Source organism: Colias croceus, chromosome 8, assembly GCF_905220415.1.
Source record: "Colias croceus chromosome 8, ilColCroc2.1".
Taxonomy (NCBI): domain Eukaryota; kingdom Metazoa; phylum Arthropoda; class Insecta; order Lepidoptera; family Pieridae; genus Colias; species Colias croceus.
Genome location: NC_059544.1, coordinates 9,281,050 through 9,294,563, shown reverse-complemented (window position 1 = coordinate 9,294,563; position 13,514 = coordinate 9,281,050). Strand labels below are relative to the sequence as shown.

At 35.6% G+C, this 13,514-nt stretch overlaps 2 protein-coding genes across 2 annotated transcripts; one reads left to right on the top strand and one right to left on the bottom strand.

The window, feature by feature from the left end:
- The first annotated feature begins 1,964 nt into the window (after window positions 1–1,964).
- Window positions 1,965–4,730, top strand: LOC123693641 (RNA-binding protein Rsf1). The gene is made up of 3 exons (XM_045638827.1): window positions 1,965–2,125; window positions 2,270–2,860; window positions 4,588–4,730. The coding sequence occupies exon 2, from the start codon at window positions 2,281–2,283 to the stop codon at window positions 2,725–2,727; it is 447 nt and encodes a 148-aa protein (XP_045494783.1). The 5' UTR covers window positions 1,965–2,125; window positions 2,270–2,280; the 3' UTR covers window positions 2,728–2,860; window positions 4,588–4,730.
- Window positions 4,721–13,390, bottom strand: LOC123693640 (mediator of RNA polymerase II transcription subunit 17). Its single transcript, XM_045638826.1, has 12 exons — window positions 13,098–13,390; window positions 12,281–12,533; window positions 11,694–11,975; window positions 11,260–11,395; window positions 10,634–10,851; window positions 10,151–10,231; window positions 9,533–9,689; window positions 8,155–8,291; window positions 7,801–7,886; window positions 7,452–7,584; window positions 6,172–6,313; window positions 4,721–4,978 (listed from the first exon to the last, which is right to left on the bottom strand). Exons 1-12 carry the CDS (start codon window positions 13,184–13,186, stop codon window positions 4,758–4,760), a joined length of 1,935 nt encoding a protein of 644 aa, XP_045494782.1. The 5' UTR covers window positions 13,187–13,390; the 3' UTR covers window positions 4,721–4,757.
- Between the last annotated feature and the right edge of the window lie 124 nt (window positions 13,391–13,514).

Sequence of the window (13,514 nt, the reverse complement as noted above, 5' to 3'; positions counted from 1 at the left end):
ATATGATCCAAGAAGAATGGATTGTTTTTACGAAACTAAAATATGGCTTCTCCATACATGTGGGTTGGTACCCAGTGTCAATTTAACGTCAAAATATTCATATTTTACTTGGATTGTTTTTGCTAATCGAAAATATTGACCTAGACGAGCAATTTGGTATATTTAACTCATTTTCGGTCATGTTGTGGGTTGGATCCTTTTTGCTTATCTACGGCCAATTTTTAGTTAAGTGAAAAAAAGTTTCACTTTTACCGTGGTTTCATAAAACCACACAACATTTTTTATTTTTACAAAAACTCTTATAAAAAATTTATTAAAGGAAATTAAGTTTATTTATTTTAATTTTTTGTTATCCACCTGTCATTCTATCGATATTCATGAGGAGTTCATTTTTATTTTTATTGGATACTAGTAAACCACGCGGAGTTTCACCCCCGTGGCTCCTCTCCTGTTGGTCGTAGCGTGATGATATATATTATATAGCCTTCCTCGATAAATGAGCTATCTAACACCGAAAGAATTTTTTAAATCGGACCAGTAGTTCCCGAGATTAGCGCATTCAAACAAACACACAAACTCTTCAGCTTTATAATATTAGTATAGATTGAGTAGGAAGGAATTATTCATTTTAGCAAATTTAAATTTAAATAGCTTTAGATAATGCGAACTGTCACATTACCAATATGTAAGATATTTTATTGTATTGTTATGTTAAAATATATTTTAACTTAAGGGTGACCCGCTCTTTACATTTTAGTTCAATACATTTGGCGTTCTCTAATCTAATAACTTGTAACCAATTTTATTTTAATAACGTCGGCAGTCGGCACTAGCACAAGGTCGGCACATAGGTACGGCTCTAATAAATAAGTTTTTAAAATAATATTATTTTTTATACCTGTATATTGAAAAATATTACACATAAGAATGTGTATTAAGTTCAAACTGTGATAACTAATAACTAATTTTTCATAAAAGAAAGTACCTACCTATGTTAAGAAATTATTATAATCAAGCAATTATTAACATTGAGATACTAATAATTATTAATACTAATTAATTAATTATTTGGGGACCTAGGATGGGGACAAAAGCTAGTCTCGCCTCTTGGCCAGCTCAGTGTGTACCTACACAGGGTCGGGGGCCCGACGCAGCTATACGCCCACTGTCCCACACGCGTACCTAATCGCTACAAAAAAGATAATACAGTGATTTACAAAAATGTGATTGTATTAAAAAAAATATTATGGTACATATTTTTAATAATATTGATTGCTAACTGAAGAGTGAAGAATAATTTGATAAAGAAACAAAATGAATGACCGTCTTATATTATTAAGCTTTTGAAATTTTTATCAGTAAGTATCAGAAATATTTACAAGTGTCTTTGTGAATTCTTTAGTAGTAGGAATTTAATTTGTAACTCTCTTTTCTTTAGTTAGACAATATAAAATTATACGCTTTTAGCTCATAATGTAGCCCCCTAAAAGCCCTAAGGCCGCCTGTCCAGTCTACTTGCAGGTGGAAACGCGGAATTAGATTTGCAAGTTGCTGTCGGACAGACTGTCGGACATTTCTCGCGGAAGTTTTCTTGCAGGTGGAAACGCGGCCTAAAGCTCGCCTCGATTCTCGAATTATCACGAACCACGGTCGCGAACTCAGAGCAATATAATAAATCGTCGCGAAGCATACTTTCAACATTCACCGTTCACCTCAGCGGGAAAATAAAGAGTCATTCGTATCGTTCATCGTTCATGCTTGCATTTGCTTATTCCTGATAAATAATAATACAAAGTCATAATATTGTCATCAACGTAAAGGCTTTAAATATCAATTTAAAAATAAAGTATAGATATGTATATAAACGATGTATTTGTAAACAGTTTCGAGAAAAAGAGGATAATTTGTGAAATATTTATACTAGCAACATTTTGAATGCGAGTGAACGGCGTTCAAATAATCGCAAATTTATTTCGTTCTTTCCTTTAACCATTCGGTCCTAAGGCATCGACGTATTGATCCATCTAAAAATTTAGTGTTTAGTTTAAAAAAATAAGTTTTACTCTAAAATAAAGTAATAAATAGACTTGTTTAAGTCTTTATAAAACTAATACACAAAAATCAGGTACGTACTTTGTTATTTATTGGTTAATTCCACATTTATTTTGCTGGTTGGCGTGGCATCTTTACAGCCGTGACGACATCTTGTTTTGTTCATTTCATTGTATTATTGTCGCTTGGGATTCATCATTTTTATTTATTATTTTAGAATAAATCACAATGAGCTCGGGAGGAACTCGCGTGTACGTGGGCGGTCTAGTTGAAGGAATCAAAAAAGAAGATTTGGAACGGGAATTCGATAAATATGGCAAATTGAACTCTGTCTGGGTCGCACTTAACCCCCCAGGTTTCGCTTTCATAGAATTCGAAAACATGCAGGAGGCGGAGGATGCTTGTAGCGCGATGAACGGTTTCGAGATGCTAGGCGCGACATTAAAAGTAGAATTATCGAGAAAACGTGACGGTCCCCGCAGAGGTTTCCGCGGCGGCGGCCGCGGCGGAAACTTCGGCGGGCGAGGCGGTGGTGGCCGCTCTTTCGGTGGCTCCGGCGGTGGTAGCAGACCCTATAACAATTACGGTGGTGGTGGTCGCTCCTTCAACCGCAATGGTTATGGGTCAGGCAACAGAGACAACGGCAGATCCAGGTCACCCATCGGTCGATTTTAATTTAATTGTAGTTTTTAGTTAGGTTTAATGTTAATTGTAATCTGAAGCCTTCCGAGTGTTAAAAAATCAATGTTCGTCTAATACTGGGGGTTTAATGCTAGGAAGAGTTCTGTCGATGTCTTAGGACTTAGAGGTAATGTATCTATTTTTATTACTTTTACATAGTAGTTTTTGTAGTCATTTTTGTTGCAAGATATTCTCATAAATTTGCCTCATTTAATTTTATAATTTTCTCAATATTGTCTCAGTAATGTGGTACGGCCTCTTCAAACTATTGATTTAAATATTTAATGAGAATTCCTTGTGACACAAATCCTGTATTTATGCTTATCTTGGTTACCTAACCTAGAAATGTCATGTTGTTTTAAAAATGAGTTGGTACTCATGTAATGTTTAAACTCAATGTAATACTTATTTGATTGTACTTTTGTAAATACAATTTAACAAGCATTACATTAATGGCATTTAATATAGGAGTTAAGTAATATTTAATAAAATAAGATTTAATTCACTTAATAGAATGGTAGTTGTTTAACAAAAAAATAATAAAATTAAATAGCTAACGATCTTGAGAAAAATTCTTAATTGAAATGAAATAAATTTATTTGTCCATTTTATGTTTTACAATTAATGTACGATAGTAGGTCCCAAACTAAGTGAAATACTTGTGTCTTGGGACCCTGAGTTGCGCTTCTTGGTTATATACATATTAATATGTTATGGACAGTAGAAAGTTAACAAGTAGGTAAATAATCTATCAAATGTTTTATAGTTATCTTAAACATGTAATAATTAAAACTTATTATGATTGTTTGTTTATAAACACATGTCTATTTCTCACATAGTAAAACTTATCTGACAGTAAATTGTATGTTCTCAGATCATGGGTGTTTGTGATGTGTGTGTGTGCGTGCTGCCTTTGATATATGGAATCTAATGTGGAATATCTAGTATGGGAGTGTGAGTGTTTTAGTTTATCATTATTATAATATATTCTTTATATTATTGTTTTTAAGCTATTGCATAGCTTCTATCACGGGCCTTGAGCGCGGGGATTGAATCCAGAAATTCCGTAACGAAAAAACCTCACGCTCCCTACTCCGACGGGCACGGAGGTGTGGCTTGAAGGCATGCTATGCAATAGCTTTACCGCGGCAGTCCCCGAGTGCCACACATCTTATTTTATAATTGCTAATAACTGACATGACTGGATCAACTTGAATCATAACAAGGATATTATTTTCATATGAGACCTCAAATAATAGAGGAAAAATTATTATTAGAAAAGTAGGTCATAAAGAACAGGGTCATCTAGGTTCAATTAGGTCTTAGGTATCATATTTTATCGTGCATTTTTTCCAATTGTTGTATATTTCTGTACATGAGGCTAATCGGTTCTCAAAAAGATGAGCAATTAAAATTGAGAAATTTGATGCAAAACTTAAATTTCTGGTTGTCCAGATATATAGATGCTTAATGCTATTAATTTTTTATTGCTTAAAATGTGTGGTTAAATTGTTTTTAAATCTGTATTCAAATGCCACATGTGGAACAACTTGATTAGAATTTTACTGCAAAAAATTTATAATCAATTCTAAATTCTATCATTGGGTATGAATTTAATTTATGAATGCATGTACCTGTAATGTACCTATAATGTAAAATACCTATTTCAATTTTGTGTGAGTGGTCTCATTTCATGTTTGTCTATTAGAAATTATGAATGAATAGAAACTAATAAACAAATTACATAATGAGTATTTAACTAACAAGCATTCATATTATTTCATAATCTTGAAAATGTTAAAAATTGTCCTATTGAATGTGTACTGTACTAATTTAAAATTTCTTTGTTTACAGATCCCTTTATCTTTAATTACTTATAGTCGTCGTATCAAAATGAAGAAGAACAACAACCTTCAGTGTATCTTTAACATTGTACCTAAGCACTTTATGGGCTAAGTTTCATTATGTATAATAATTAAAACACAAATGAATTCCAATATGGTTGTTTTATTTATTTATCTTAACTAAGACGGACTGCTCAAACAGGCCATAAGTAACTCCATTTTGTTTAAAAAGTTCTTTCCTTCCATTTTCTCTAGTTTTACTTCCTTGAACGCTCCTCCGAGATTCTCCCATTTCTTATCTTGCACTAGTTCACTGACAAAGAAGTCTTTCTTCGGGGATTGAGCGATGAATACTTGTATTCCAACTGAGGGTTCACATCTTATTGCTATCATTCTGTCACCTGTGAATCAAAGTTTTATATAACAAATTTAATATGATAAATTGTTGCAAGAAGAAATCCTACTCCTACTATAATATTATAAATGCGAAAGTTGGTGAGGATGTGTGTGTTTGTTACTCTTTCACGCAAATACTACTAAACCGATTACAATGAAATTAAGCACACATATAGAGGGTAACTTGGATTAACACATAGGATAGGTTTTATCCCGGAAATCCACGGGAACGGGAACTATGCGGGTTTTTCTTTGACTGTGCGGGCGAAGCTGCGGGTGGAAAGCTAGTAGGCTATATATCATCACGCTAAGACCAACGTTAGAAATATACAGTTTACCATTAGGCGAGGCCAGTAGACACGAGGACGCGTTGCCGAGCGGCTCGACGGGCCCCGAGCCGAGGTGCGCGCTGCTGGCGAGCAGCTGCCAGCCCATGCAGCGGCCCACCGCCTGCACGCCCGTCATCTGGTGCTGGTATATCTGTGTCGTGTCATATAATGTACAGTTTACCATTAGGCGAGGCCAGTAGACACGAGGACGCGTTGCCGAGCGGCTCGACGGGCCCCGAGCCGAGGTGCGCGCTGCTGGCGAGCAGCTGCCAGCCCATGCAGCGGCCCACCGCCTGCACGCCCGTCATCTGGTGCTGGTATATCTGTGTCGTGTCATATAATGTACAGTTTACCATTAGGCGAGGCCAGTAGACACGAGGACGCGTTGCCGAGCGGCTCGACGGGCCCCGAGCCGAGGTGCGCGCTGCTGGCGAGCAGCTGCCAGCCCATGCAGCGGCCCACCGCCTGCACGCCCGTCATCTGGTGCTGGTATATCTGTGTCGTGTCATATAATGTACAGTTTACCATTAGGCGAGGCCAGTAGACACGAGGACGCGTTGCCGAGCGGCTCGACGGGCCCCGAGCCGAGGTGCGCGCTGCTGGCGAGCAGCTGCCAGCCCATGCAGCGGCCCACCGCCTGCACGCCCGTCATCTGGTGCTGGTATATCTGTGTCGTGTCATATAATGTACAGTTTACCATTAGGCGAGGCCAGTAGACACGAGGACGCGTTGCCGAGCGGCTCGACGGGCCCCGAGCCGAGGTGCGCGCTGCTGGCGAGCAGCTGCCAGCCCATGCAGCGGCCCACCGCCTGCACGCCCGTCATCTGGTGCTGGTATATCTGTGTCGTGTCATATAATGTACAGTTTACCATTAGGCGAGGCCAGTAGACACGAGGACGCGTTGCCGAGCGGCTCGACGGGCCCCGAGCCGAGGTGCGCGCTGCTGGCGAGCAGCTGCCAGCCCATGCAGCGGCCCACCGCCTGCACGCCCGTCATCTGGTGCTGGTATATCTGTGTCGTGTACATTATATACTTTAGTGTTAGCACACCCCGGACACTCCATACAAAATTATCATTTTGACAGTCACACCGTAGAAACTGCACATGTGTGTGTTAACGCTTTATGGTTGGCACATTTGTGACTAGCGTAAAAAAAAAATTCGCGTTTTTCTGATGAAATACATCCGTAAACAGCACAATACCTAACCATTTTCTACGAAAAACGATAATCACAAATCCAAAATAATAAAATTACTTTAAGTCAATTTGATTAATGTTGTCAATCTTCGTTGCGTATCGTCCTTGCAGAAAAATACGGACCATTTTTAGGCTGATCGTGCGGGGTGAGGTAAGTGTTTAATTTTGGCGGGAGGCGGAGAGTGTCCGTTCTGTAGCGTTTAGCTACTATTATGTATTCTGTGGTGTTAGTGTAATATAGTGAGTGCTATTCATAAAGAACACATGAACGAAGTGTCTTCGCCTTAATAGATACATTAAAAAAAGTGTTAATGGACACGTTCTTAGACATACTTTACCTAGCAAAATAAGTTAGATTTATATTACTCATTAGCCTATAGCATAAGGCTAGATCGTAATTTTCAATAATGATACCCTAGTTAGGTTCATTATATTAGGTGAAAAATATAATATAGAGTTACTAGCTTACCGCCCGCGGCTTCGCCCGCTTTGTCTAAAACCTAATAAATTATATACCTACTAAAACCTTCCTCTTGAATCACTCTAACTATTTAAAAAAACCGCACCAAAATCCGTGGCGTAGTTTTAAAGATTTAAGTTTAGGGACATCCGACATAGGGACAGAGAAAGCGACTTTGTTTTATACTATGTAGTGATATTGGAACAAAGTTCTTCATCCTTTACCTACAGGTTTTTACCTAGTTTGGAAGTCAGAGACTTCCATAATATCTCTAAATGTAAAATCTTTTGTCAATAATTTTTATTTAATTTTCTTACGAAATATGGCTAGACGGAAACGTGCGTGTGTGCCGAGCACACGTGTCAGAAGTGAAACTTCTTTGGAAAGATTCAAAGATAAGATAAGTTCAAAGATAAGTCACCTTACTCTATGATGCGACCTTGAAATTTTACACTTCAAAAATCTAACAATAAAAATTTGTAGGGAACATACCTGACAATAAATAAGATCTCTCAACTCTTGCAGTTCATACGATAAATGGCGCACTTTGCCATCTCGGCATATGCATTTTAGCGTTTTTTCACCGACATGTACCACGAGGGAAGTGCGACATACTGCGTCATAACTGTAATTAAAAGATTTTTAAATAAAATAAACAAAAAAATGTCTATTTGAACGCTTGATTTTAGTTTTACTGCTCACAATATGTGAATGAAACAATCCTAGATCTATTCCTTTTTATAAAATCCGGAGAAGCAAATAAATTGTAAACTTTTAGTTATCACAAAATAAAGGAAAAGCAATTTTTTTGTAGATTTTTTTTTATATTTTTGAAACTTACGCGTGGGCCATGATATTGATTTTGACACAGGACTGTGTTGGACTGTTGAGGGCGTTCCAATGTGAAACAATTAGGGGATCTTTTACCTGCAAAACAAAATATATTATTAACAAATTATTATTTATCACTCTAAGAAAGGTTTTAATATTTATTGGAGATATCACTTATTTTTTAAATTTAATTATTATTTAATGAATGAATTATTTTTTATTTTATTTAATGAATTAATTAATTATTTTTTATTGATGACGTCAATATGCAATTTATCATATTATACAAGCTGTATTTTTAAACTGACAGGAATCAACTCTCTGTAAGAAATAAATATACATAGAAAAAGTATAATTTATGTACCTCTTTAGCAATAGTATCTAAAACGTATTCACTTCGTCTTCTCATGAAGAAATGCTGAGCTTGTTGTATGATTTGTTCCAATAGAGACTGTTCTTTGCTCATTTCGAGTAATTCGTGTCGATCAGCCGCCATTGGACCTAGAAACAAAAGCGTTTAAATATTACGCATTATTTATATCCATATTAATATTATAAATGCGAAAGTAACTTTGTCTGTCTGTCTGTTACTCAATCACGCCTAAACTAATGAAACAATTTGCATGAAATTTGGTATGGAGATATTTTGATACCCGAGAAAGGACATAGGCTACCTTTTATTGCGAAATATGTACCACGGGCGAAGCCGGGTCTTACCACTAGTTTTATATAAATTTTATATAATTTTTTTGCGTATTAACTATTTAAAAATGATCATAGTATATTTCTTGTGTAAGAGCAAGCAGAAACTCAGAGAAAACATTAAACTTCTAATAGAATAGTATTGTATGGTTCGTTGTTATGTATACTAATATTATAAAGATGAAGAGTGTGTTTGTTTGTTTTTTCGAACGCGTTAATCTCGGGAACTACTGGTCCGATTTGAAAAAAATATTTCGGTCTTGGATAGCCCATTTATCGAGGAAGGCTATATAACATCACGCTAAGACCAACAGGCGCGGAGCAATACAGGTGAAACCGCGGAGCACAGCTAGTAAGGCCTTCACCTTTCCTCTAATTTAATTTCTCTCCGTACATCCGGTTGTCTGGAAGAAATCGCTGCATAGCAATAAGACCGCCAATCGTTCTAATGTATTCTTAGATTAAGTATTATTATCATGATTTTAAGAGTAATAAAGTATTAATAAATAAAAAGAGTGCGTGTACTTATGTACCTACACGCGTTAGAAGTTATACTTCTTTGGCGTATCGAAAAAAAATACTAGAATATACAACTTGAACATAGTTATTAATTTTCATTCCACCTAGAACTAACTTCATGCTGTTAAATTTAGGTGTCGGTGTTCGCGCGCATCGTAAAAATTCACTCTCATCATTTTTCTTCATCGCGCCAAAAGAAGTATAACTTCAACATTGAGATATACATATGGAAACGACACCGCCTACATCACTTATGTTCCTTTCAACATACGCCATATGGCGTAACTGCACGCTCATTTTTTATTTGTTTAAAAGTGAAACTCATCAAATATATGCCTTCGTGTGTGTTACGATATTGCACAAATAATACGGCCAAGTGCAAAGGAATAACTTTCATCTGTAAGTACCTAACTAGATAATAATTTTTAAAACTTAGAGCAAAAAAATGGCGCACAGATTTTGTTCGTGGTGTCTCCTCCATACGTAGTACTATTATCTCGATGAACTTCAATAATATATACCGGCCAGGGATCGTCGCTTGCTGGGCCCGAGCGGGCCGGTGGCGGGGTGCGGGAACGGGTGGTGCGTGTTGGCGTGGTGCGTGGCGCGCAGCAACTGGTGCAGCGAGTGCTCTAGCACGTGGTCGTGGTCCGACTTGCTGTTGGACGCGCTTTCTGACTGTGGATCGAGACATAGGCAAAAAAAAAAAAAATTCCACCTGTCGAACGTCTTATTATGATAAACTTTATAGGGAAAATGAAGGTTAAAAAAAGGGGGTATGCCAAGTAGAAGAAGTGAAGTGAAAAGTAGAAAAGTTCTTTGACAATATTCAAAGATACCAATATCGTCGTTTTACTCCGTGATGTGATGGTATATCCATAACGTGAACTTGAAATTTTACTCTCAATGCACTTAAAGAAGTTCCGCTTCAAAACCTTCATTATTATGAGAATTATATTATAGCAGCTAAAATAAAGTATAACATAAATATCCCTCGAAAAAGAACAACATTACTTTCATGTTTTTACTTTTATACAATGAAAAAATTAATTTAAAATGTACGATTAGCTGTAAGGTACCTTGTAAATACAAATAAATAAATATAGTGTTGAACTCAATTATTATTTTTATTTGCTTACCTTCACATTATCTGTGCCATTGCTGGTATTTTGTCTGTTATTATGACACAGTCCGATCAACAATTGAATGCCTGGCAATACCTGTAAATTATAAAGTATTTTACAAAAATTGCAACATAATTTACATTTCTGACTAAAAACCCATAAACCAAAGCACGAGCACAGATGTAACACAATTTATTAATAGACAAATATCATGGTTAAAAGAAATACGCTTATAGTCATGAAATTAGTGTATATTCACCAATTGTTGATAAGTGTGCAAAGTTTGAATTAAGTCTGTCGATTTCAAGTGGGTCTAAATCTTTGCTAGAAGAGCCGATTACAAACATATAAAGGCTAAAGAAAAGCGTTTAACAATTACATTATACATTATTACATTCCATTCAAGTGGTAACATTACAAAATTACAATATCCACCCTGTAAATCTTTATAGGAATTAAAATCCATGTACAAAATAGTATAAATAAAAACCATCTCACCGTAGCCATAATCTGGTTTCCCACAACCATGTGCGGTATAGACGCGTCCAATTGCACAGCTTCAGCCGCAAGCCTCGCAAACAGTTCCTTACAGAATAGCACATTTTGTGCTGCTTCAAGCTTCTGCTGCCAGTGGAGATCCGCCCCGTCACCTAGCAGAGTACCGGGGCAGTTGATCGCTGACGAACTAATTGTTGCGGTTACTACGTCTTCTTGTTCTAGAAATTTGAACATATATGGTATGAAATATAGTAATTAATATGGAATAAAATAAATACCATTGAATAATTATTGTTTTTCAATTCTGTGCCAGTTTTTCTGACCATACCAGCAACCATACTGTATAAATAAAAACGTGATTATTTACTACGCTAACCATAACTAAACAAGTTTCCTTTTCCAAAGTACTAAGAACAAAATACATTAAAAATTCTTTGCTATTTATCAATATTTTTGCTGTGGTTATTCTGATAATAACATTTGATTACTAATAAATTGATTGTCCTCTAGAAAACGCCAAAAATAAATCTAATTTTATATATGTATTTAATAACAAAAATGTTAATGTGCAACTTAAGATACAATTCAACCTACATTCTCCCAAGATATAAGTAAATTTAACAAACCTTTCTGACACAAAACAGATATAAACGCAACCCCTTGCAACTCGGGCGGTACGGTGACGCGCAACGCGGACGGCGCCGGCCCTGATGCGTTCATACTCATCGCTTGCGCTATCTGTTCTTCAGGTGCTTTTGTCACCTGAAAATGTTTACAGATTATTTATTTGTAATTTTAAATTAAATAATAGTTAATAGTAAGTAATTCATATGAAAGGTCAAATAGGAAAAAAGAAAATTAAGAACCGCCTAATTTAAGTTATCTATAATGTTACACATTAAATATGTAAAGACAAATAAATTGTAAATGAAACATTAACTTAATTTGAAGATTTATTTTATTTTATTTTGTCATTCTTTGTTCATTATATAGTTAATGTTTTCTTTTAAGTGCATGAACATACAAAAACGAAATATTATATGATTAACATTCAATTTACCTCAAAAACACCAGTCTGACTGAACTTTGATCCAGCCGTTCTATAACTCAAATCACCCACAATAGTATTCGACACTTTCTTCAATCTCCAGTTCTGACGAAGCCTCAACAGGTCTATATGAAAGTCTGGCATGTTCCGCGTCATCCTCATAGTTTCACTGGCCCGGAGCCTCTCGACACCGTTGAGGAGGACGGCCCCTGCGGCAGAGAGGGCCTTCTTACGTCCGTACACTTGCACCATCGGACGGCTTTCTACTTGATCTGCTTGGATTGGGTCTAACACCTAGAATTAAGAAGTTATTTTAAATATCAATATTCAATTTTGAAATAAATATCATTTTTATAACAATTCAATGATGTTTCATGACTTAAAAAGTATTAATACCAATTATTTATCATTAATTTATCAATGTTTTAAATAAATAAATAAATATTGTTTTAAGTGAAAAAGAATGGATTTATTGAATCATCACACAACTTACAATTCAACAAATTCAGTTTTTCAAAAAGTGAATGCTTTTTGAAAAACTGAATTTGCTGGAACTTAGAATCACAGAAGAGTAGTGACTTAATTAACTAGAAACATACCATATATCTCTTCTCCTTTGCTATACTCAATACATCAGCAAGCACACATACTTCCGTCAAAGCATTTCGCAGCTTATTCCTCACAGAATCCCATGGCCATAGACTAGATTGATAGCCTGGGTCCTTATCCTCCTCTGACTTTACATCTGAACTGGTTTCCCCTTCTTTTTTGATGTTACAGAAGTCATCATCGGTTTTAGAAAAGTCTATCTTTTGAGCCAATCTCGCCAGATTTTCTGACATTGACAGAGGCCTGTGAAAAGTGAAATTACGAAGTTGTATATGTTCCTAATGATGATAATGGAATATTGATGAATTCTGTATGATATTCTTCTTGTTTTATCAGAGAAATCATCATTGTATGCAATAAATAAAGTTATAATCCAAACTATTGAATGAAAAACATAACTGACAAGCTTTGAATTGTATTTGTTAACCGACTTCAAAAAAAAGGAGGAGGTTATCAATTCGGCCGGTATATTTTTTTTTTTTTATGTATGTACACCGATAACTCCGAGGTTTCTGAACCGATTTACGTGATTCTTTTTTTGTTCGATGCGGGATGGTGTCGAATTGGTCCCATAAAAATTTTATTTGGATAGGCCCAGTAGTTTTTATTTTATGAGCATTTTTGTCTGTAGGTATTTGTAAATTTTGCAAGTGCAAGTTTGAAGTCGGTTGTTTTTAACGCAGTTATCACTTGTTAAATAGAAAATCGTACTTGAGATACAATAGGAATTCAAAAACATAACAAGCACTGTGCTTTTATTTGTTATATATCAGGTCGTTTTAGGAACTGAATGTAAAAGATACATACGCTTGATAAATCTCTTGTCCATCGTAGGTTATTTCTTGTATTTGGTTTTCTATAGGTGCTTCAATTGAAATATTTACGGAATTTGCCATTATTATGCTTATACTACAGTTATTTTGTAGAAAATATGAAATCTATTCTTTTGTTTCTGCAAAACGTAACTCAGTATAATTAAACTATTTTGAATCCATAATTTTGTTCTGATTATATTTTAGAAAATTGTTATCATTATAAAAGTGTTTTAATCGATTTTGTTTCCAACAACGTAAAATAAGCGGCCTCTGTTTTCTTTCGGTCCATTGACATTGCAATTTGCTAATGACAATGACGTTGTCATTTTTTCTAAACTTTGAAAGTGTTCTGCAAGACAACATACTATTCGAACTTAAGTTTGTAATAAATATAGACTTAGAAATAATG